Genomic DNA, 24,665 nt, shown 5'->3' with positions numbered 1-24,665 from the left:
AGGTCAGGGCGGCGGCCAAATTTGGTGACACCAGTGACGCCGTTGAGACCATGCGCGATGAACCTGCAGCCAGCAGCTTCTGACCGCTATAAAAACCACCTGCATTTTTCGAGCTTTACTCTCTCAACGTCCACATCCACCATCCAATGTCCGAAATCACCCTCTACCCCAACCCCAACGTCAACGTCAACTTCACATTCACCATTTCCATCTTCCTAGCTGAAGTCGGAGCCGAGTACACCGTTGAATCCGACATTGAGAAAATCAAAAACGATGAAAGGTTCCAGGCAAGCGGCTTCCCTGGTTTCTTCACCCATCGCGGCTTCTTGATCTCCGGGACGGGACCTAGTCTCCTTTATCTCCAAGGCCTGTTAGATCAGGAGAATGACTATGGGTACACTTCGTATGGGAACCCGGAGGAGTACAGTGAGATTGTGCAATGGTTGTTTGCTATCGTACGTTTTTTTACGTCTTTCAGTGTTTCCTATATCTGATTAGGGTTGGCTTAACTATTATCGTTCGTTCATAGCATGCAGTTGTCGCACCTATTGCCCAAGCCGAAGCTGATAACTCCAATTTGGGTGCGCAGGAGAAGACGTACGTCGTTTGCACTATACATTGTCTGTCGATGGTTGAACGTTGACTCCCCGCTCCTCTCTTTCATCATGTAGTCCGTACGCTCAGAAACCTCACGTCGATGCACTCATGAGGCTTTTTGCCACACTTGACATTTTCCTAACAAACCACCAGTATTTGGTCGGTGAACACTATACGATAGGTGATATCGCGGTTTATGGATGGTGAGATCGACTCTGACATATCAGTGTAGACTTAGCTTATGTATGCTAACTTACTTTCCCTTTTTAACAGTGTACGTTTGGCCCGTGATCTTGAAATCGACATGAGCGAGTTTGATGCGTTGACGGTATGCTTACTGGCCACTTAACATTCAACCCCACACTTAAAACCTGTAGGCTTGGACGCAACGAATTGAGGCTCGACCTGCTGTTCAGAGAGTTCTCGCTGAAATGAACTGAAAGGGAAACAAGAATTGAGAATGCAGTTTTGTACATGTACGTGGTTGGGTTGGTAGACAGGTGAACTCAAGTGTAGAATGTGAATTCCGAATTATAGTAATTGTTGAACCATGCTTGAGTATTGTCGCGCCTGCGAAATTCTCGCCCAAATTAAATTTCGGGGAGATGATATTATTGAAGAGTTACGCTTAGTACGTTGCACGCTCAATTTCTCTCTTTGCTGCCATTTCTGCTCTCGCGCTGGTAGTGTTAGGCTGGCCATCCGACGAATAAGTATTCGATTGCTGGACTTGCATAGTAAATTTGTCAATCGTTGCTTCCGAGTGAATTATAATTTTCATGTCAGTGTTCGTGCGCGCGCGCCGAAGTTCAACTAATAATATTCCTGTCAGTTATGATACCGAAAAGGTTAATACATGAAGACAGCCGGTCTCAAGATACCCAACTCTTACTAAGTGCACCCAAAAGTCTTTGATCGTCTTGCTTGCCGGTGAAATATCGAATGAAGACATCTTCTTTCAGGAATTTCACGTCGGAAGGGTGATATTTCAGTCCAATCGGTACGCGACAGAACCTTCCTTCGGTCGGATCCATCCAACGCTCGTTTCTTGCACATCCCAAGGCGATCTATATCATGTTCGATAGTAACCCACCAAGGCTACATTGTCCACTCGCCTTCAGTAAGTCAATATAGAATAACCCCACCCACCTTAGTGAACCTTCAATATTCGCAACGGGTACGAGCTTTGAAAGTACATCATTACCGATAGTTTAATTTCTGTGAATGAAAAAAATTTCAAATCATCGTGTAACACAATCGAGAGAATTCATAGCGTACCTGAGTTCCTTAGAACAACGCGAAAAATCGCGCCTCCATTCCTGTCAAATCCAATCAAGATGAATCTTTCGGGGGACAGACCAACCCTTCACACCTAGCTTTTCGTATTTCGACCACGATACTCCTTCACAGTGAATTTTTTCTGTCCAAACGGTCCAATTACGTTGATCCCGGTATGATAGACCGCCATTTCCGTGTTGTCCTTCCCGTTTGAACACAAGAGCAGCAGATCTCTTTACCTTTATAGATATCGCCCCGCTTGATTTTGGTGAACTGCCAGTGGGAACATGCTATGAGCAACCAGGTTGTACATACCGAATTAAAACAGATACGTACCTCCGAAAGTTCCGGTAGACACTGACTGTCAATCCTCCTCTTCTTGCCTTTGAAACAATGGTATTTTGGTGTCACCATGGTCAGTTGTACATATGGAATTACACAGGTACGTTACCTTGGAAAGTTCTGGTAGACCGCCGCTAAACTGCCTCTTCTTGCCTCGTGTCTGAACAATGAACTGATCCCTTCCGGTGCTTGAGAAGTTGCCGTTGCTGATATTGAAGTTAGATGCACCAGTAAAGACCTCCATCGCCGTAGAAGAATTTGAATCTGTCATTGTGAGATCGAGAATCGAACGTAGATGGGGTACACTGGTTGGGAGAGGATATGGGATGGTGGTGGGTAGAAGACGAAGGGGTTGAAGACGCATGGTCAAACTGCTGTATAATATATGCGCTGCACAGCAGAAACACTGCGGAGGAACGTCGATCTAGTCGAGAAACAAAATTGAGCAAAACACATCGCATGTTGGAAGAAAGATCTAGAGTAGACTTGAACGTACGGTCACGCTCAGCACCACGTGTCTCATTCTCTTTTTCTTCATCTTGCCCTCGTCTACCCATGTTCACCACTTTCCCTTCACTTTAACTCTCCCTCCACTCAAGATGATCATGGCAAGGCGGCGAAGAACCGGAAGACTGACAACAAATCACGGTCACGTAACGTTCAACTTATAAAAGCTACAAATATCATCGGTACAGTCCATTCTCGTCGTTCTTCTTCTACAAGGCCAACTAACGTTGAAACTCTTGAATTATCTCTAGCCAACAGTCGAACTCTCAGCCAGCGTCAACAGATCACGAACAGAACTTGTTCGGTCGTACAAATTCGCTTGAAAAAAAAGGGCAGAATCAAGTTCACGTACAACATGGCTTTGTTGGGTTATGGATACAGAATCTTTTAGGTACGCAGTAGGCTTCTCTGTAGAACTAGGTTCACCGTAACTGAAAAGCCTCGAGGACCGTGACGATTCTGAATGTTATCTTATCGGAAAACAAGTCATACTCTCAAGCCAGCAGAGCTTGAAGACCTGAACTTGAAGAAGATGTACGTCGAAATGGCTATAGAACGGTGCAATATTCTATCACTTCTCTCAACGCGTCTTTGGGTCATTAAATAGCTACCATACGAAAGCAAGTGACTTGACGTCGGTGTTGGGCATTATAATATTGTGGAGGCTCAGCAGGATCTTGTTTTACTCCTCCAAGCCTGTAGTGGAGGACATCATGAGTCAAGCATTCGCCGCAGTCCCTCGTGGAGCTACGGCAGCAGGTCAAGGAGGTGGAAAGTTCGATTCAAGAAACATTCTCCGAAAGATCCTGCAGAACGTGGGCGTCAGGCGTTTGTTGGACTGGTTGCAGAGGTAGATTCCGAGGTCGAGCTCATATTGAAATATGGTGTGTCCCTACTTTGATCCACGATTTCTTACGACTGACCTGTCTTGATTTGTGTAGCTGTCAACTCCGCCAAATGGTCGGCATCATACGACATTTGAGTCGACACCGCGGTACCATATACACCAATAGCTTTGATCTACACGGCCATGATCTCTCAGAAGACGAAGGAGGTGCGATTAAACCCTTTCCTCTCCCGGCCGTCTACCAGAACATAAATTGAATACATATCAGTTCTCCAACACATGGTGTCATCTTGCCCTCTCTTTCCAAATGGATTATACACACCACCGCCAGAAGTGTTTATGATGTCTGCTATTTTGGAGCGACCAGAGGGATATCTGTCTCAGCCAAATGCAGCGAACGAGAGCGACGAAGACATGGGATCTGGACTGTTCGACGATGAGTCGATGGACACGCTATTGCGGATACAAGCTCCCAAAGGCAGTTTGAGCAACCACCTTCAGGGATCCCCTGGCCACCCCCTTCGAAACGCCGAACGTACACCCATCACCATTGTCGAGTTGCAGCTCCACGTTACATGGTATTCAATTGTCAAAGCGGACAGACGAGTTCAGTTGATCATGAAGGTTCGGTTACTTTTCTATCAATTTGTTTTATTCCTCTTCCTTTGAATTTCCGTGCAGGCCGATGTTCATAATAGTTCTATGTATACGCTACTCCCAGGCAACGCCAACATCTATGTCGATGGAAGCTTCATTTCGAAGTCTCGCATTCCTTCAGTCAGTCCTTGGGAGCATTTCGGTTGTGCGCTTGGGTAGGTTTTCCTTTTTATATTTTCTCCCTATCCCTTCGCTGATGGCCCGTTTTGACTACACAAAGTATCGGTCCCTCTGTTCGTATCACGTAACACCTGTTTTTTTACGATTGGGTTGGTCCAAAGGGGAACCATGCATCGGTATTCATCGACGGCCATAAATGGAACATATCAAAAAATCATCAGCGAGTTGGTGGTACCATTCACAAGACGAGCGCACTATGTCCGACAATCTCCAGTTTTACGTTTCGGGATTATCGTCGGTCAACCACTCAGGTCGTACACGGAGTAATTGTGAGGAAATCTTAATACCCGCCTGCTTTCGACTAAGTTCTATTCGCCAAATTTAGATCTGCTCCCACCACAACACACATCCTCCCAGTGCATGACGCCTATTATCGCAGATTTCGGAGCAAAGGGCAGCAAGCGGATGACATCTCGGTTACCTGCTGCGAATTTTAAGCTCCATCTTCTTGAATTTCGGGCAGAGACTTCGTAACGGGATCCACAGAGGGGGAGGATGCAAGATGAAAGGTGGGTGAGGGTCGGGGAAGTGGTGTAGGGAAGATCGACCTTGAGACCGCCGAAAATCTCTTCCGCCCATCTCGGGAGCTGACAAACAAAAATTGTAAATTGAACGCTTGTCCAAACTTGGTAGATGGTCGCCCTCCCCGAGTCGGAATCGGCCGTACTGCAACGTCCGTGACAGATCAATCTATTCCCTAGCTCACTGAGTTAGATCTCTAGAAGTTTAAGCCTCGTACATTCCAATGCATTCTTGCCAAAGCACGGGACACTTGTCTGGACTACCACTGGGAGGGAATAAGTAGTACCAGACGTTACCGAAATTTGGAAACATTTCTCATGGGCGGTGAGTCTCGGGCTCTCGAGAACGTGCGCGGGTGGGCGGCCATAAATTGCGCAACTTGGGTTCAAGGTTACATCAGGCACGCAACGCTGGATGACACCGGTGACGCCGTTGAGACCATGCGCGTCGAACCCTTGGTCAAACCTTGGCTTGTTCAAGTCAGACATCGTGACAGTCAGCAGGTCACCGACTACTTAGACTGGTCCACTATAAAACCAACCACCCTCCACCCCCTCCAGTCTTCAAGGCTTCATCTCAACGTCAACCAACCATCCAGTGTCCACCATCAAATGTCCCAAGTCACCCTCTACTCCTATCCCACCCCCAACGGTGTGTCCGTTTCCATCTTACTAGAAGAACTCGGAATCGCCTACAACCCCGTCCGAATATCCGTCTCCGATTCCGACAAGGGTAAAATCCACAACCATGTAAAGTCCCCTTGGTTCTTGGAAATCTCCCCCAACGGTCGTATCCCCGCCATCACCCATGATGAATTCAGAGTCTTCGAGACGAGTGCTATTCTTCTTTATCTCCAAGCCGAGTTCGATAATGAGAATAAGTACGGGTATAGTCCGGTTGAGAGCCCGAAGGAGTATAGTGAGCTTTTGCAGTGGTTGTTTTTTGCGGTATGTGTTTTTTCGGTGTTCCGGTGTTTTCTATTTCTGACGAAAGGTTGGCTTAACTACTATTGTTCGTTATTAGCATGGAGGTGTAGGACCCACACAAGGCCAAGCTAACCACTTCAATTTGTATGCATCGGAGAAGATGTACGTTGTTTGCACTGCACCGTGTATTGATGACTGACCCCCTCTCTCTCTCTTCATCGCCGTGTAGTCCGTACGCTCAGGACCGTTTTCTCAATGAACTTAGGAACCTTTATGCCGTCCTTGAATCCCGGCTATCGAAGCACGAGTATTTGGTCGGTCAAAAGTATACGATCGCTGATATCAAGGCTTTTGCATGGTGAGATCGACTCGGATATCAGTGTAGCCTTAGCTTATACATGCTAACTTACCTTCCCTTTTTAACAGGGTACGTCGCGCCCCCATTCTCAAAATCGACTTGAAGGAGTTCCCTGCGTTGAAGGTATGCTTACTGGCTACTTGACATTCGCGTTAACATTCAACCCCATACTTAATTAATACCTATAGGCTTGGGTGGATCGAATTGAGAGTCGACCTGCTGTTCAGAGAGGTCTGACAATTCCCGCTGAAACGAACTGAGAGGGAAAAACAAGAATGGAGATTTAGAATTTGTACATGTACGAGTGGGTAGAAAGGTCACCTGTATACAAGTGTAGAATGTAAAGCTCGAATCGTAGCGCGCCGGTTGGGGAATTTTAGGTTGAACCATGCTGTTCGCCACGATTTTATGTCAAGTTAAGTACGAATTAGTCAAGTACTCAGACGGTCACACAGTAGGCGGAACGACTGAGGTGTTAGGAGTCACAGGGCTTGTCAAAGTATGTGATTTTCACAGAGCATGCCACGCGAAAATCTTTCGCTGTCAAATTGGGGTGAACCTCTTTTTCACCCCCATGGTGAATTTCCGCCAAAATAAAATAAATGTAAATAAGTGATTTCCCGTTCTGAAAAACAGAGTGAAAATCACTATTTTCTAGGTGAATATAGCATTGACCCTGGTAATATGTAAACCTGCATACAAAAATTGAAGTGGTGTTACTATTAACTTATCAGAGCTTCTAAGTTCAGTGAGATAAAGTTACAAGTCAGCAAAATCAGTCAGGAATTAGCTTACCGGGTTTGTCCAGTTCAGGCTCAAGCACTCAAGGCTCACACTCATAAAGAACTTTGATTGAGTTTGTAAACACTGATATGGTTTGAAAAAACAAAGGTGTTTGATTGAGATTTGAGGAGGCTAGACAAATATTGAATCAGACAGAATCAGAGAATACTACTTGTAGAGATAAGAACAAAGGTACTCACGAGTTTCCAAAGCTTAGAAGTGACAGCTGCTCTCTAGCTGGCTGTCAAGATGAGTTGGTGACTCCAATAATGCATGACATCGTCTGTCTTGGACTTGCCTCTTATGGTAAATTTCCATGACATTCCATGACAAAACCCACCATGTGCCCACATGCACTTTCTCACTAACCACTATATACCCATTCCCTGCACCACAATGACCTGGAACAACCACTTTCAATGTCATGGCTCCACATTGGTACATCTCCATCTGAAACTCTGGTATATACACCAGCTCACCTCTCCTCCTTTTCAACAATGGTCACCCAACAAACTCAACACTCCAAACCTAACTCTAAGGAAAATGTTAATCTGAACACCCCTGTACCAGGTCAGGCTTTGGCTACTCATCCCTCATCCCAAATCAGGAAAACAACGCAGATGGTTTTGCTCAACAATGAGAAGATGGTAGAAGACCAATGTCAATGGGAAAAGAAGAGGCAAGACCGTGAACAATGTGCATTGTGTCTGTCACGAATCATTCACTTTCCAAGCCATGTACAGCCTCAAGAAATATCTGGAAATTGATTTTTTGGGGGCATCCCAGCCATCTGGTCATCTTTACACAAGGTTTCCACTGTTCTAATCAGAAGTCTGATAGCTTTCACAGTTCTAATCAGAATTCAGATAGCTCTTGCATATTTCCACTGTTCTAATCAGAAGTCTGGTAGCTATTCACATGTTATTTATTGGTTAAGCCCTATCCCCTTATAGATAGCTCAGTAGAATATAAACCCCCTATAAACTCAGTAGAATATTCTTTAGAACAGTACCAATTCTTGTATAAAAGGCAGACAAGTTGCCCAGACTCGTTAGCCTTGTTATTTTGCCCTCTTGTACCTAGTTGTACTCTCTCTCTGCAATTGTAGTCTTTAATACTTGCTATTCTTCCTCTCTATGTGCCACAAGCATTTTCTCCTGCAACCAGCCTCTCACTAACTCCATTATTTTCCTTCAAGTCCTTGAATATATTACATATTCTTGTGCTTAGCCTTTCCACAACTCTCGTGTCTTCAAAGTGGTTCTATTAGTGCAATTAAAGCTTCTAATACATCCTACTTATTTCAGGTTCTCCAAGCAAACATTTTGCACCCTCAATCTCCCTTCGTGTTGTGTTAGTTCGTAGTTAGTTCGGTCATCACATTTTGCAAGTGCTGGTGCCCTTCGCTGAGTCATCATGGCTAACATGAAAGAGATGGGTTTTAAGTTTGGGGAGGTTGCAGAGATCCAGGAAGCCCTTGAAAAGTGGGTCAAGGAGAACCACTGGACAAGGAATGATGTTTAGTGTCATGCATGTCTTTGTTCTTGCCTTTGTTCCTCGCATACTTATTGCACTCTCATCTTTACTACTTGCTATACACTTGTGTCATGAACTGAACCAGGGGTAGTACCTACCGCCGACTTTTCCACCTATATGGTCAACTGCGGTTGGACTCGGTGTACGATCAAGGGAAATATCATGTGAAATGGGTCGATTCATAGGAGAGTACTCCTAATCTTAGAGAAGGGGTCTGTCATGAACTGAACTAGGAGTAGTACCTGCCGCCGACTTTTCCTCCTATACAGTCAACTGCGGTTGAACTCGGCATACGATCAAGTGAGATATCATGTGAAAGAGGTCAATTCATAGAAGAGTACTCCTAATCTTAGAGAAGGGGTCATCAGTATAGGAGTACAACCCTTTCTACTAGATAGGTATATAAGGAGTACTTAGTGGTAGATATTTCCCTAGAATTTGATCTTCTTTGTCCTTTGTCCTTTATCCTTTCCTATCCTTACCTTTTGCCTCTGCCCCATTCACTCTGTCGCCCAGGTCGTCTTTGTTAGGGGACTCGCCATCTAATCGTAGTCCGGACTCGTCCTAGAGTCCCTTCTCCGGTGTTAGAGTACAGGATGGGGTACGTATGGATTAGGTTACAGGTATGTGGTACACTACACTGGTGTACGTTGGGTACTGTCTATCGTATGCTCTCATTGTCATTGGAGTACCGACCTGTGAGGGTACGGTCCTCATCGTAGGACGCTCTCATCGCCAAAGGTCTACTCTCATTATAGGAGTACGGTTCGTCGTACAGTTCACCACACGGTTCATGGATATCCACGATACTGGACATCATCATTATTCATTCTCCTTAGTCGCCAGCTCTTGTCATCCTCTATTGCCGATAGGCCCGTAGGATGGTCCGCCAGCATTAGTCTGGAGTACGATCTCGTAGTAGGTCGGAGTACTGAGGTTTGTTACCCCTCGGAGTACGCCCTACATGGGTGTTGGGTTGTTTTAGGCGTATGCTATCCTCAGCGTCAGGGCTTGAGGCCTGGCATATGCATAGATGGTTCACCCTCCTGACACCCACATTGGGACGGTTCTCCATTCATCATCACCACTGACAGCTGCCAAGAAGGATTCACAGGTGTCCTCGCTCAGAGGTTCACCACCACGTTACCAAATGGCGCCACGGTCATCAAGATCCACCCAATCGCCTACGCATCAAAGTGGACATCATCAGCAGAGAAGAAATACCAACCATTCCTCCTAGAGTTTGCAGCTCTCAAATTTGCCCTTGACAAATTCTCTGATATAGTTTGGGGATATCCAGTGGAGCTGGAAACCAACTGTCAAGCGTTGCCGGATGTTCTTCTCAACGGGAAGTTAAATGCGGTGCATGCCCGTTGGCAAGATGGGATTTTAGCACACCAAATCGTCGACGTGAGACACGTACCAGGACGACTCAATGTGGTAGCAGATGGCCTCAGCCATGCATGGGATGGTAACCCAGAGTCAAGGGAGGGTGATGGCAGCGAATGGACAGTCAGTGAGGACTGGGCGAGTGAGAAAGGCATTGTCAATGATTTGTTTCAAGTGGCAGTGGATTCCTCACCAAACACAGAGCTCAAAAGCAGGCTCAGGGACGAGGCAGTCTTCAGAGAGGTTATAGAAGCGCTAGAAGGGTTGCAAATTGAAGGATCAGTGAAGGATAAGAAGAGAGCTCGACACCGAGCTTCGGAGTATATGATTGAGAATGGCAAGCTATGGCGGCTGGTGAGTTGAAATGGCTCCAGATCTAGGTCATGGGTGGAATGTGTTAGTAAAGATGAGGCAGTGGGTTTAGCGAGAAAGGAGCACGAGGAAAAGGGCCATTGGGGACGTGACCTCGTCAAAATTGCATTGCTTGACCGTATATGGAGTCCGAAACTCGATGAGTCAAGCATGACAGCCATAAGGGAGTGCGTTCGGTGCAAAAGTTTTGGGGCAGCTCACCTTCATGCCCTCCTACAACCTATCACACGTAGACACCCATTCGAACTCCTGGTAGGGGATTACCTGTCAATGGCGAAAGGAAAAGGGGGATATCACAAGGTCGGTCTATACATGGACGTATTCAAGCAGAAAATATTCAGCTACAAGTTCAAAACACACGGCACAGCAGTGACAACGATAACCAGCCTACAAGACATTTTCCAGAAATACCGACCTTACGAAACTTTCATGTCCGACAATGGCTCCCACTTTAAGAATAGCACTGTCCCCGAATTCTGTAGTCATTGGGGTGCTACACATCATACAACACCTGCATATTCCCCATGGGTCAATGGGCTTATAGAAGGTACTAACAGAATACTGTTACACGTACTTGCAAGGTTATGCGCACCAGAATTAGGGGAAGACTCAGAAGAATTGAAGAAAATTGACGACTTTGAGAAGCTCCCAGCTAAGTGGCCAGATTTCCTTGACAAAGCCATTGCTGCACTCAATAATCGAATTTTACCAGCTTTAAGCTTCACCCCAAATGAGCTCTTCTTTGGACGCATCGTGAACACCACGGAAACACCTATTGAAGAAGCAACGTTAATCCTCACACCGGAAGCGGCCACAATACACATGGCATATGTCGCACAGCAAAGGCTCACCAGATATGAAAATGCCATCCATCATGTGGTCAAATGGAAGTGGTTGTTTGATAAGAAGGTTCTCGCATCGCACCCTGGCGAAGTCATATTTGAGCCAGGAGACCTGGTACAGGTATACAGAAACAACCTGGACAACACGCATCGAGCAGAGAGGAAGCTACTTCCAAAGTGGTCAGAGCCGAGAAGGGTAGTTAAACAGAATTTGAACTTGTACCAGTTGGCCACATTGGACGGATCGAAACTGGAAGGACACATACATGCCAGGAGGCTGCGGCGGTTCAATCCAAATGCATCGACGAAACTTTTTGAAGACCAGATAGAGGTGAAGAGGAAAATAGATAGTGGCGAGTGCTGGTTGAGGGAGAATAAGGCTGACTCGCACGATGAGGACGCCATGCATTTTTTAGAGGGGGCACATGTAGTAGGGGATCTAGGAGGCGAGAGATAAGTGAGGACCATATTTGGTCATATTTGGCATAGACTTACATAGGCACATGATGTAGTTTAGACATCATCATTAACGACAACGACGATTCCCGTTCCTTGTTGATTTTGTCTCCAATAGACCACTTCAATGTCGTCCAGGTCACCTTTATTAGGGGACTCACCGTCTAATTGTGATCCGGACTTGTCCTAGAGTCCCTTCTCTTGTGCTAGAGTACAGGATGGGGTAGGCATGGATTAGGTATGTGGTACACTACATTGGTGTATGTTGGGTACCATCTATCGTACACTCTTGTTGTCATTGGAGTACTCTATCGTATGCTCTTGTTGTCATTGGAGTACCAGCTCGTAAGGATACGGTCCTCATCACAGGATGCTCTCATCGCCGAAGGTCTACTCTCATTATAGGAGTATGGTTCGTCGTACAGTTCACCACACGGTTCATGGATATCCACGATACCGGACATCATCATTATTCATTCTCCTTGGTTGCCAGCTCTTGTCATCCTCTATTGCCGATAGGCCCGTAGGATGGTCCGCCAGCATTAGTCTGGAGTACGATCTCGTAGTAGGTCGGAGTACTGAGGTTTGGTACCCCTCGGAGTACGCCCTACATGGGTGTTGGGTTGTTTTAGGCGTATGCTATCCTCAGCGTCAGGGCTCGAGGCCCGGCATACGTATAGGCGGTTCACCCTCCTGACAACTTGCTTCTCACATGTTTTGTTGCGCTCATCTGTTCTTGGGAATCCCCATGCTGCTCATCCGACACCATTGTACTCTTTGGCATTCTTGCTCTTGTATGTTATAGCACTCCAAGGCTCTTACATTGCTATATTATCATTAACTGTATTCTGTATTGTACCCTGTAGTATGTTTTTACAGATATTCTGAATGTATAGTGTATTCTTGTGCATCCTCCGCAGTATCCACTTACATTGCTTCCAGCATATCATAGAGAATCCCGTCCTCATCATCTGCTTGAAAGATATTGTTGTTGCAGTAAATACAGGCCTTGATTTTAGAAAAAGCTTCTTCAATTGGATTGAGATTGAAGGAGTATGGAGGGTAAGTATTCAATCCGAACACCTGAAAATATACAATCATGCATATCATGGTAAATTTGAGTGTCAATATACACACCATAGCAATCAGCAATCTCTAGGATCTCATCACTATGATGAATTGAAGCGTTATCCATAACAATCACACTCAGACAGCCAGGATATGGTTCAGTGAGTGGAATCTGACAGAATTCAGTCATCTGAAAGGCTGAAGTGTAAAGTTTCTCACCACTTGATTCTCGAAAAACTCTAGTTATTTCTCTCTTGTCATTGACCCTTCAACAACTGTGGATACCACCATTCCATCAGTCCTCAAGAGCCCAGTAGCAGTAAGCCATCGGCCACAGACAAAAGGCTGTTTCTTCATTGCTCTGCAGCCTTGTGTTGAGTAACCATATCCTCAACTGCCCATCTTGTTATTCTTGGAGGTTTCATCAATAAACCTGAGTTCTTCTGGCAGATACTGAGCCATCCTGAGTATAAAATCCATTCTCCTCTCTTCATTCCGTTCCAAAGCGACTGCCTTCAATTTCTCTTTTGGGAGACTGCACATTGCACAAGCTCATTATAGATTGTTGTAAAATGGACTGAGATAAACCGATTTGTTTCAAGTAGGTTGAGTAGTTCGTCAATAAAATAGTCAGGATTCTGTCTAATAAGCATAAGAAGGTATTTGATGTCCGTAATGTGCAACAGTCGAGGTTGGCCACGTAATAGTCCTTGTTTGTGAGAAATTATGTCCCTGTCTCGTGCCAAAGCTTCCAAATGTGCCAGAACGTGCTCTCTGAGAAATTTACAATTGCAAGGAAGGTAGGAAGGTTAAAGATATCGAGGTCATAGAGGTGATTGGCAACCAACTTGACATCGGGGCTGACCTTGCAACAAGGCATGATGGTGGTGGTAGAGATAAGAAAACAGAATGTAGGGTAGTGCACTGAATGGCTCTGTGCTGAGGTCTCACTTTGGTCATGACAAGCTGGGCAAAGATCAATGACGTAGGTCACATACGTATATGTTCTTCTTTTTTTTCTTTTTTTTAATGGTAATGGGCGAAGTATACCACTCAAGAGTCAACCTAATATCAGAGCTACGCAAGTAGTACCAACACCAAATCAACCCAAAAACGAGTAAACCTCTGTGTAAGGTCTATCAATAACTCTACACACTAGGAAAGATTGCAAGGGTGGACTGCTTGGCAAAGGTTACACACAAGATCACAGTCTCAATATCGTATGAAGTTTTGTCAAATTAAGTTACAACTGCAAGTGTAAAACACCACAGCTATGGGGGTTCAAAGGGTTTGTACAAAGCTCTGTTTAATGTCCAGTGGACTGAGTGGGACTATGAATTTTGTCTACGGTGAGACTAATTCAAACGATTGAGACTATTGCCCTCGACAGACACGAAAACTAAGTCCTCGGCGGACATGAAGGCTAAGACCCTCGATGGATCACAAAACAGTAATCAAGACCTCAGCGGCCTACGGACCAACAGTTCTCAAGTTTTGACCTCAGCAGTCTGGTATGGTTTGAATCAAATCTTATCGTATCACTGCACAAGACAGGGCAAATCTCTCTATTGGGTGTCAAGAGTAGTTACTCACAGGCAACTCACTCAGGACCTTCCTATGCATGGGTAGTACTTTTTTTTATCTACGGATACATGGGCTGCTTTTATACTACTTCTACGCTAGCTTGGTAATCCTTTCAGTACTTGTTTCATCTCTAAAAATAATGCACTGTAGCTATGAATCCATGTGAAATCTTATTGATGTGCAGAATTTTGTCTACGGAGCTGTTCCGTTATCGCGCTGAAAATCGGATTTAGCGTTAATATGTATATTTTTAATCATTTTATTAACATTTGAGTTATAAAATAAGGGAATGTAGGACTAGGGTGAGCCTGAACTACTAGTCAAAGCACAAGTCTCTACGTGAGACTTTAGCAGTACAAAAAGTACAGAATTGGAAAGACGAGAGACTTCGCGACATTTCAAAAACGGTAGCAACTTCAAGAAGCAGCCTCGGACAAAGGACCTACATGCGGACTTAGGATAGAAATATACGATTCCCATGAAGTCATAGGAAAAGGAAAGGATTACAATGTTCCAAAATAAAGGAAATCTAGACCTTGCGAGGTTGACATGACGGTTGTTACTGGAGACAGGAACACAGGGAATATGTCATGGAGGGCGACTGGTTCTTTTCCTTATTTAGAGGACATCAGGACGATGGTGACATAGGAGATATGTTTCCAAGGATATGTGGGCATCTCAGAGACCTCGGGAAGTCTAGGCTCTGTCAGTGTAACATGGATACAGACAGGGGACTGTTGGCTTATTATTTTTATTCATGGTTTCTGGCACAATCTCTGGCATTATACCTGATTAGGCGAGATTCTGTTTGACTGAAAGGGAATTTTATTATTATTCTCAAGTTTACTACATATCTTGGACTTTTATTATTTTTATTTTGAAAAGTGTATATAAGGAGGGAGGGTAGCAGGAAATTTCCCCAGCAGCCTATGAGCGGAGATGCAGTTCACTTACTAGGACTAGCTCAAGGATTTTACCTTTGCCCCTCACTTTGTCGAAGTTTGGTGTTTTGTGTTTGGATTGATTTGGACCTATTGCAATTTGGATTTGATTGGATTGTTATTGGAATTGAACTTGGATTTTGAAGTCAATTTAGACTTATATTGAATTGGAATTGCATTTGGACTTGATCGGAAATTTGAACTTGAACTTGAACTTTGCAAAGTCTTGAGAAAAGCTTTGTTGAATCCTTATCGTTGAAATATTGAATTAGTGTTTTGTCTTGTCATTTAATAAGAAGGAATAGAACCTTGATTGAACCTTAAAGACCAAATATCCCTATATTCTCTCTTTCTTAGTGCCTCTTAGTGCAAACTAAAGCCTTAGAATACCGACCTCCACCTCTTACTCTAAGAACACTCTTTTGGTGTGGTTGGTTTGCGCACTTTGTGCTTGAGGTGTGTTTTCCAGTCCCATTAGTAGGGCGTTCCAAGTGTTATTACCGTATTTGAATCATATGTTTTAGACCAGTCTGGACCATTCTTCATTCTTGTTTCAGCATGTAGAATGGACATACATAGGTGTACCATGTGGTATTTCCTGCCTATGGACCTTATCCTGCATTTCAACATTATCAAATCATATGGACTTTGTGTGTCCAAGTAGTTCCAGCATATGGATCCAGAGTTCCGAACTGCCATAGCACATGAACAGCGCGGACTCCGAGATCCGTTGTTCATCCCTGCCTGGTTCCTAGGTACTCTATCTGTGATCTGGGATCTGTATCATGTCTTTTTGTCTTTTCCTCAGATTGGGACTCAATCTACGGTCATATCAAATTTCTCCTAGTCTGTGTGGTCTTATGTCAGATTTCTTGTCAACTAAATCCCCCATAGAAGTAGGTACTCCTAGCATGAAGGTCTTTTGACTCCATTAAGTTCTGCTACGAACGGTTCTGTGAAGACTACAAGTCTTCTAATAGTACAATCCCTTGATATGTCAGTGCATAGTAGAATGTAGAGAGTAGAACTTGGTGAATTACCACTTAAGTCCTCTGCTCATAGTGTTCTACAGGTTTCGAACGGTCATACAGTTTTCTGACACAATCTACAGCTCTCTCTAACTGGTCTAGCTGCACCTACGGCACATTCTACTAGCGGCACTAGCTTTAACTAGCAATTGAGGCTCACTCTAGTTTTTAATACGATAAAATATCGCTCCGTAGCACTGTTTAAAGTGCAAAAAGAACCTTGTAGCATAGTTCAACTAAGTCGCATTACCGGAATGGGGACGGAAAGTGTGGGTGAAGGACTTAGAAGCAGGAAAGCTAGATGCAAGGGCAAAGGAAGGCAGGTTTGTTGGCTATGACCAAGCAACCAAAGGGTACAGAATTTACTGGTCTGAAAAATGGAAAGTTTTGGTCGAGCAGGATGTAATGTTCAACAAGGATGAACAATTCGAGCCTGGAACTGCTCACATTGAGGGGGAGACAGACTTACCAGATTTCCCTGCCTCTAGGAATTTTCCTGACTCCAATCTGAGCACTCCCAGTACACCACCAGTCCCTGCTCCCATTCCACCTCCTTTAGCACAAATCCCTAATGATCCACCACCACCAACCCCGCCGAGATCACCAGAATCTGAACTGAAACAACTGGAACAGCCAGAAAATTCTCTGGAACCAGAAATAAATCACTGTCCTGTAAGAACAACAGCCACAAATCCTGGACCTGGTGGTTGGAGAATGATGAATAACATGAACGTTAAGGCTCATTATATCAAATCCTGGAAGGAGGCTGCATTCGCTAGATTTGTAGATGAGGAGGAAAGATTAGAACCAGGGAGAGTCCAGTTCAATCTAGAGGAATTAATCGTGGAAGCGATGGTCACTGTAGCAGATGAACCAAGTGTAGAGGAAGTATTGACCGGACCCAAAGCAGAACTCTGGAGACTGGCTTTTCAAGCTGAATATGTTCAGATTGAAAAGATGGAAACCTGGGAGCTTGTAAAGTTACCCAAAGGTGTCAATCTCGTCAGATCCAGATGCATCCTCCAGAGAAAACGGGACTCTGACAGGAATGTTGCGAAGTACAAAGTGAGAGCAGGAGCAAAGGGTTTTACGCAGAAACTTGGCGTAGACTACATGGATATGTCCGCTCTGACAGTGCATCCAGTGACGATCCGTACACTCCTTGCAGTCACCGCAAGTCTCAGAGCCGAAATTGACCACAGAGATGTCAAAAATGCCTATCTCTATGGTACACTGCCACCAGACTAGAAAATCTACATGGAACTTCCTCCGTACTACTCTGAATTTAAAACCATTCCACCCCACCTTCACAGAAAGCGGTAATAATGCTGTGTATCACCCAATTAATATGGCTAGCAAACACACCTCAAGCACGAAGTGTGCAAACCAAAACCACACCAAGAAGATTATACACAAGTGTATGGGGTGGAGGTCGGTATTCTTAAGGCTTTAGTTTTCACTAAGAGGCACCAAGAAAGATAGAATATGGGGGTCTTCAGTTTTATAGAAGTTTCAAATCAAGGTTCTTTCACTACAAGAGTGACAATATGATTCACAATCCCAAAATTCAATATCTGACTTTTACAACAAAGCTTTTACAAGACTTCGCTGAAGTTTGGTTTTTCCATGTTCAATTTCCAAACTAGACAATAGCAATCCAAATTCAATATAAGTCTAAATTGACTTCAAAATCCAAGTTCAATTCCAATAACAATCAAATCAAATCCAAATTGCAATAGGTCCAAATCAATCCAAACACAAAACACCACAAAGGTAAAATCCTTGAGCTAGTCCTAGTAGGTGAACTGCGTCTCCACTCGTAGGTAGCTGGGGAAAATCCCTCTTTCCTGCCCTCCTTATATACGGGGTTTTCTAATAAATAATAGTAAAAGTCCAAAATATGTATGAAACTGGTAAATAATAATTAAATCCCTTTAAGTCAAACAGAATCTCGTCTAATCGGGTATAATACAAGAGATTTATGTGTAGAAGTGCCAAATAGAATGTTTAACTGAATATCTTTTCCTTGTTTCCTGGTTGCGAGGTAGAAACTTGACTTCACCAAAGTGCTCTAAATATCCGCACCCTCCTGTTTTCCTAGGGAACAAGTACAGACTTCAGCGAAGTCCCCGTGGCATTTGATTCCAAGAGAGAAACCTTGGAGACGAAGCCTAGAATTGAGGCTAGACATTCTCCAAAAAGGATAGAACATGAACAGGAAGAATGGATACACCTGAAACAGGGGACTTGATTTTCTGAGAAATTCCTATTCTTTCCTTGTTCCATTCATGTGATCCGTATGTTCCTTCCTTTATCTTTGTTTGTATGTTCCTTCCTTTATCTTTGTTTGGATTTCTATATCCAAGAATTCCATATATCTGTGCAGTCCAACCAGACTTCGCTGAAGTTTCAATAAAGTCTTTAATAAAATCCCTATGTTCGCTACAAGCATTCCAGGAGTAAGATGAGGCCTTCTAATGAAAGAACGAAGGTTTTTAACAGCTGCTTTCTGAAGTTCATACAGTTTTCTGAACTTCAGCAAAGTCTCTTATCTTTCCGAATTTTGTATGTTTCGTACTGCTAAAGTCTCTTGTAGAGGCTTGTACTTTTACTAGAAGTGTGGGCTCACTCTAGTCCTATTATTCCCATAATTTATAACTCAATAAGTGTTAAAATTGTATAAAATTACATCTTTAAGGTCTTTTCTGATTTATATCGCAATAGCAGATAGTATGCCGACTTAAGAAATCCTTATACGGTACAAAGCAGGGAGCACACAAGTGGACCCAAGCAAAGGAGGAGAAAATTTGCAGAACCATGCAGTACACCAAACATCATGCGGATGAAGCTTTTTACTACAAATTTGATGGTACAGTCTGGAGCATTATAGCCAGCACTACGGATGACTTTGTTTTCATCATGGACTCCAAAGGAATCAATGCACTTGCAAAGAAAAAAGTCGGCAAGCACTTTGAATTTGTTGACCTTGGTGCATTTAATTGGTTTTTAGGAATGAGCTCATCCCGGAACCATAATGCAAGAAAAACACAACAAGCAAATAGATCAACGAATCTATTGCTCTTAGTATTCTCTAAAAGTGGGGGTTCAAAAGTTCAGCTTGTCGAAGGTTACGCCTTCTTTAATCTCTTGAGATGGAGACAGAACTAACTCTGATATTGAAGTCTGGTCTGAGATAGTAGCATTATCTACTACTAATCTGTTTCTGTTTATATATATATATACGAATCTAACAGTCTGAAGTCTACTTTGGCTTATGAAACTCAAACAATCTGTTGTGGCCCAAGTGCCTAGAGTTCCCAAGTGAACTATTCCAAATTCCAAATCCAAATCTGTCAAAAGCCCCCAAGTGGACTTAACCAAATTCCAACTTCCAAATGTCCCCAAGTGGACGGTTTCCAAATAAAACTCACAAGCCAAACTGCTCAGAGTCAACCAAATCTGTGTTCTGACCAAAACCAACACACACTGATAGAGTCAGGGCAAATCCAATCACTTTGAGAGTTCCTGCTTAATCGTACAATTTGGGCAGTACTGACTAAAGAATCCTAACTTTTACAGGGCTCCTTATATACTGCTCGAGAACTAGAAAATATGAAAAGTAAATAATAAACGGATTTTCTACTGAATCTCTGATTTAGATGAGAAAAGAATTGGAATAGACGTCGAATTTCCTTCTTCGGCTATTTCTTTGTCGCTTTTGAGTATAATCTTCTTCTTCCCTCGCTCTTCTCAGTCTTCTCGGTTTCTACCATGTGCAATCCTTGTAGGTCCAAGCCCCTCTTTCTTCCAGTCTGAAGTCGGACACATGGTCTGCATATTCAATCCCTCCTTTCCATTCCACATCTTTCCGCTGCTATGATCGAATGAATCTCATATCTCTTGTTCTCCTAATCTGCTCGATGTCCAAAAACACTTTCCCTCGGACTATTTCTAATCTCCTCTTATCTGACTTCTCTTATCCTATCTCTGAGTAATCTAATCTTATTCAGAAGTTTTCAATCCCAGATCTCTAACTTTGCTCTAATATCTGTCAATGTCTTAACAATCTGTCTATAATCTGTTTTCCTCGATATCTAATAGAAGTAAAACAAAATAGTATAATATCCCTTGATTACCCAAAACATGTTACTGAAGGCAGAGAGGCCAATGAACATAGAAGGTTTGGAAATAGCTGTCTTCTCGAAGTCCTACAGGTTTCGGATTACTCTTCTCAAAGATCTCTCTCTATTCAATTTCCTTCAAACAGAGGTCTAGGGTTTTGACTAGCAGATCAGGCTATCTCTAGTCCTCTTATTCCACTAAATATTATCTGTTCTTCTTTCTTAAAAGCAAAAATTGAAGTTTTTTATAGTATTGTGCAAAACAGGCGCAACATCCGAGAAACCCAAAAAATCTATCTGAACCAACATGTGTACAATGACCAAATTGTAATGGGTATGGACCTTCAGGACGCTCAGACCACAGATACTCCTATGGAACCTGGAGCTGATCTTAGTCTCGAATCACCTTCTGTATCACCACATCTGTTAAACTCCAAAGAAAAAGCCTTTTATTGTGAAGCAATTGGCTCACTGATGTATGCAAGTATTATGACTCACCCAGATATCACATTTGCCGTTAATACCCTTTCTCAATTTCTTGAATCTCCCCGAAAAACTCACCACCATGCCGTAAAACATGTATTCTGCTATTTGAAAGGAACCTGGGACATTAGGATCGAACTCAGAGGAGACAAATTATACCTGTCTGGATACTCGGATGCCGATTGGGCGTCGCACACACACTGCCATTCAATCTCAGAATTCGCATTTTTCATCAGATCTGGAGCGGTCTCCTGGAGTACGAAAAAGCAACCTATCGTTACGCTTTCCAGTACGGAATCCAAATATGTCACGTTAACTCACGCCGCAAAGAAACAATTTAGCTCAACAAGTTATTGTTCAAGCTCGGACCGATTTTACCGAATGCCAAAAGTGTATCCGAAGCAATGGACTTATACTGTGATAATCAAGGTGCTATTCAGTTATCGAAGGACTCCACTTTTCATGCACACACGAAGCACATAGACGTCCATTTCCACTGGATCCGACAAACTGTTTCTCAAGGACAAATTTCTTTATCATACGTTCCAACTGACTTAATGATTGCAGATACATTTACAAAGTCCCTGTCCCAGGCTAAATTTGTATGCTTTGCATCCATGGCTCAGACTTACATTTGATTAGTGTTCATCTTGAGGGGGAGTGTTGTATGTCAAAATAAACACGTGGTATTAATATCCATTAGAGTATATAGTTACTAAATATGTACACCCACACCTCAGTGTCTAACTGTCACTGAGGTGTAAGTCGTCTTCTATTCTTTTCCCTTATTCAGAAGTACTCATCTTACCTTCTATAGTAAACTCTCTTTAGGTACTATCTTATAATACTAGTGTCTAACTGTCACTGAGGTCAAACTCTCTTTAGCCACTCTCTCACACTCTGGAGCTCCGACAGACTCCGACGTTTTCCCATTCTTACACACTATTGAACACTGTGCATCACACTTGTAAACAAACATCTATAAGGTATGAAAAGTGGATGTTTACCCGTTACCTTCTGTCTTGTCCAACAGTAATTCAAGCAACAAAGAATCGTCTGATTCTTTGAGAGATTGGTCTAAGTGACAGAATGACAGAAAGAAGTAACAGGTTTCTTCACCTTCTACGCAGTTTTTGTAAGATATGTTTGTGTCAGAAACAGCTGTATGGTGACAATAAGTACCAGTGATCAGGCAACAGGTAGGTGTTAGTATCTCACATTCCAAGTGTTCTTCAGAATAGTTGACAGTTGATCCTGTGGGTATTTCATGGTGTTCTGTTAAGTGAATGGTCCATAAGCCTATGGTCAGATCAGAACATAATAATTTAATTCACCTTCGACAATTTCTTGAAAGCGGTTTTCGGCAGGAACAATTGTAAATATAGGACGTCGAAGAGACTGTGTGAAATCCATGGTTTTGGGGTCAAACTTCCTTGCAATTTGGTATTCATGCATGTGTTTGTAGATCCTGGTAGGCCAGTACCATATGCTGGGATGCCCTTCCTCGAGGCAGAGCTTGAAAGGAAGGCCAAGGTGTTTGCACATTTCCGGCGAGAGCCAAGTTTGGCCAGTTGGGTCAAACGACCAGTAAGTAATACAACCAGGGGGGGAAAGGACAAAAAGGTAAATGGGTGCATGGAGTGATTGGCGGCGTTGTCGTTTGCGTTTGGACTTCTGAATTGTGCCACTGAGCTCGAGATAAGGGAAGACGAACTCTGACAATCGTGTCAGCCGGAGATTGGCAGTGCTCAACAAACACTCACTGTAGTTGGAAAGGTCCTCGTCCAACGAGATGTTGAGAGCGTGAAATACACTCGACGCTTGTGAGAGCCATGACACTCGTTCGCCGACAGTGTGTGCCTGTATCTCGCGCCGATCACCTCTGAGACGGAACCTAAAAATAGATCAGATGACGGTTGGTTGTTTTGTGAACAAACTATTACCTGTTTCCTGTCCCTCTGCCAAGACAACCTCTGTAACTCCTCCACCGCCGCTGTACATTCTCGAGAAAAGCAATCATTGAATTTGTCAAACCGGAAATGACGTGGATATGACTGGTCGGGACATCGACTTCCATTGCGCAACCACTACTAGCAAGCGCACTGAGAAGCATCTCATCGTCTTCCTTGCTAGTGAAATATTGAATGAAGATATCTTCTGTCAGGAATTCCACGTCAGAAGGAACTGTGATAGCGAAGTGTTCAACATTCGCCCGGTGAAATTTCGGTCCAATTGGTCCGCGACAGAATTTTCCTCTGGTTGGATCCATCCACAACTCGTTTCTTGCACATCCCAAGGTGTGCTATGTTATGTATGGGTCGACAGTAACCTACCAAGGCTACATTGTCCACTCACCCTCAGTAAGTCAATATAGAAGAACCCCACATGTCTTAATCCACCTTCAATGTGTGCAACGGGTATGAGCTCTGGAAGTACTACATCATTAACGGGGGTTTAATTTCTGCGAATGAATATATACCTCCACAGAATATCAACGAAGGAACCGACGACTTGTTGTAGCCAAAAAGTGGAACCTCCCTGCCAAAACGGTTCGTGTGGCGCAATCAAAAGAATTCATGACATACCTGACCCAATCCTTTGAACATCGCGAAAAATCACGCCTCCATTCCTGTCGAATCCAATCATGAATTACCTAGTGGCAGACAAACCCTCCACACCTACCTTCTTCGCATTTCGACCACGATACTCTTTCACAGTGAATTTTTTCTGTCCAAACGGCCCAGTTATGTTAATATCAGCATGATAGACAGCTGCCTCGGTGTTGTCTTTCCCATTTGAACACAACTGCCAAAAATAGCAGATGTCTTTGTCCTTATATATATCGCCCCGCTTGATTTCGGTGAACTGGGTGGGAACAATGCCATGAGCAACCAGGTTACATACGGAAATAAAACAGGTACGTACTTCGGAAAGTTCCAGTAGACCACTGCAAATCTTCCTCTTCTTGCCACGTCGTTTCTGAATCATAGTAGTCTGGGTGGTCAGTCACACATACGGAATTACACGGGGACATACCTTGGAAAGTTCTGGTGGACTGCTGCCAATCTTCCTCTTTTTATCTCGTGTCTGAACAATGGTAGTCTGGGTCGTGTAGTAGTTGATCTGATCCCTTCCAATGCTCGTAAAGTTGCCGTTGCCGATATTGACATTAGATGCACCGGTAAAGACCTCCATCGTAGAAGAATTCGAATCCGTCATTGTGAGACTGAGAAACGTAGGGACGGGGTAGCGTGCGCAATTAGGAGAAGATATGGGACGATGGTGGTAGAAGACGAAGGGCAGGAAGATGCAGGGAAGCTCCGCCTTTAAAAAGAGCTCTGTGCGAAATCTAACAGGGTCAAATGCTGTATAACTTGAATATATCAGTGCTGCACAGCAGAGCCACTGCTGAGGTATTATAGCGACCCAAGACCGGATCGTTCAAGGGGCCCAGTAGTTGCTGATTGTAAATTGTTAGTTTACGGTCAAACGATTGAGCAGATCAATCGCATGTTGGAAAGAGTAGACGTGACTCGGTGAACGCGCTCAGCACGATTCACACGCGACTCTTTGATGACTGGTGCGGTCTTCTCTTACTACTATGTTCACGCCATTTTCCCTTCTTCTCTTTCCCTTCAATTCTCTTTCCCTTCAACTCTCCTCCAACAAAATGATCATGGCAAGGCGGTGGAGAACTAGAAGGAGAAATTGACAAGTCGCGTAATGATGGGTCCTTGAACTTGTAAAAGCTACAATATCAATGGTGCAGTTCCATCCTCTCGTCGTTCTTCGTTTGCAATGACCAACTAACGTTAAAACTATTGAACTATCTCTAAACAGTCGAATTC

The 24,665-nt window shown here is 43.7% G+C and overlaps 6 protein-coding genes across 7 annotated transcripts; 4 read left to right on the top strand and 2 right to left on the bottom strand.

The window, feature by feature from the left end:
- The first annotated feature begins 10 nt into the window (after positions 1-10).
- Positions 11-1,151, top strand: E1B28_000135 (uncharacterized protein). Its single transcript, XM_043145937.1, has 5 exons — positions 11-455; positions 530-597; positions 672-800; positions 871-925; positions 975-1,151. Exons 1-5 carry the CDS (start codon positions 147-149, stop codon positions 1,035-1,037), a joined length of 624 nt encoding a protein of 207 aa, XP_043014637.1. The 5' UTR covers positions 11-146; the 3' UTR covers positions 1,038-1,151.
- A 243-nt stretch (positions 1,152-1,394) lies between these two features.
- On the bottom strand, positions 1,395-2,703 carry E1B28_000134 (uncharacterized protein). Of its 2 annotated transcripts, XM_043145935.1 has the most exons (6): positions 2,327-2,703; positions 2,212-2,258; positions 1,970-2,148; positions 1,876-1,916; positions 1,747-1,815; positions 1,395-1,695 (listed from the first exon to the last, which is right to left on the bottom strand). In XM_043145935.1, exons 1-4 carry the CDS (start codon positions 2,579-2,581, stop codon positions 1,885-1,887), a joined length of 513 nt encoding a protein of 170 aa, XP_043014635.1. In that variant the 5' UTR covers positions 2,582-2,703; the 3' UTR covers positions 1,395-1,695; positions 1,747-1,815; positions 1,876-1,884. The 2 variants fall into 2 exon arrangements, with proteins under 2 accessions (XP_043014635.1, XP_043014636.1); XM_043145936.1 differs by having other exon boundaries at positions 1,395-1,664; positions 1,713-1,815; positions 1,876-2,148.
- Positions 2,704-3,187: 484 nt separating this feature from the next.
- On the top strand, positions 3,188-3,578 carry E1B28_000133 (uncharacterized protein; the record flags this gene model as incomplete). The annotated part of the gene is made up of 2 exons (XM_043145934.1): positions 3,188-3,258; positions 3,332-3,578. The coding sequence occupies 2 exons, from the start codon at positions 3,188-3,190 to the stop codon at positions 3,576-3,578; spliced, it is 318 nt and encodes a 105-aa protein (XP_043014634.1).
- Positions 3,579-3,681: 103 nt separating this feature from the next.
- Positions 3,682-4,476, top strand: E1B28_000132 (uncharacterized protein; the record flags this gene model as incomplete). Its single annotated transcript, XM_043145933.1, has 4 exons — positions 3,682-3,778; positions 3,840-4,195; positions 4,253-4,383; positions 4,449-4,476. 4 exons carry the CDS (start codon positions 3,682-3,684, stop codon positions 4,474-4,476), a joined length of 612 nt encoding a protein of 203 aa, XP_043014633.1.
- Positions 4,477-5,541: 1,065 nt separating this feature from the next.
- On the top strand, positions 5,542-6,474 carry E1B28_000131 (uncharacterized protein; the record flags this gene model as incomplete). The annotated part of the gene is made up of 5 exons (XM_043145932.1): positions 5,542-5,877; positions 5,954-6,018; positions 6,086-6,214; positions 6,283-6,337; positions 6,403-6,474. 5 exons carry the CDS (start codon positions 5,542-5,544, stop codon positions 6,472-6,474), a joined length of 657 nt encoding a protein of 218 aa, XP_043014632.1.
- A 16,992-nt stretch (positions 6,475-23,466) lies between these two features.
- Positions 23,467-24,036, bottom strand: E1B28_000130 (uncharacterized protein; the record flags this gene model as incomplete). Its single annotated transcript, XM_043145931.1, has 3 exons — positions 23,467-23,682; positions 23,743-23,796; positions 23,854-24,036. The coding sequence occupies 3 exons, from the start codon at positions 24,034-24,036 to the stop codon at positions 23,467-23,469; spliced, it is 453 nt and encodes a 150-aa protein (XP_043014631.1).
- Positions 24,037-24,665: the final 629 nt, after the last annotated feature.

This window comes from Marasmius oreades, chromosome 1, assembly GCF_018924745.1.
Source record: "Marasmius oreades isolate 03SP1 chromosome 1, whole genome shotgun sequence".
In the NCBI taxonomy this organism is placed as follows: Eukaryota; Fungi; Basidiomycota; class Agaricomycetes; order Agaricales; family Marasmiaceae; genus Marasmius; species Marasmius oreades.
This window is presented reverse-complemented; position numbering and strand designations above follow the sequence as displayed.

Excerpts from the sequence above, each read along its gene's own strand:
- E1B28_000135 (XM_043145937.1), top strand. The coding sequence starts at position 147 with ATGTCCGAAATCACCCTCTACCCCAACCCCAACGTCAACGTCAACTTC. Across the intron at positions 456-529 it reads TGCAATGGTTGTTTGCTATC|CATGCAGTTGTCGCACCTAT; the intron begins GTACGTTTTTTT and ends GTTCGTTCATAG. Across the intron at positions 598-671 it reads TTGGGTGCGCAGGAGAAGAC|TCCGTACGCTCAGAAACCTC; the intron begins GTACGTCGTTTG and ends TTCATCATGTAG.
- E1B28_000134 (XM_043145936.1), bottom strand. The coding sequence starts at position 2,581 with ATGCGTCTTCAACCCCTTCGTCTTCTACCCACCACCATCCCATATCCT. Across the intron at positions 2,259-2,326 it reads GTCTACCAGAACTTTCCAAG|GCAAGAAGAGGAGGATTGAC; the intron begins GTAACGTACCTG and ends ATTGTTTCAAAG. Across the intron at positions 2,149-2,211 it reads GTCTACCGGAACTTTCGGAG|TTCACCAAAATCAAGCGGGG; the intron begins GTACGTATCTGT and ends TCCCACTGGCAG.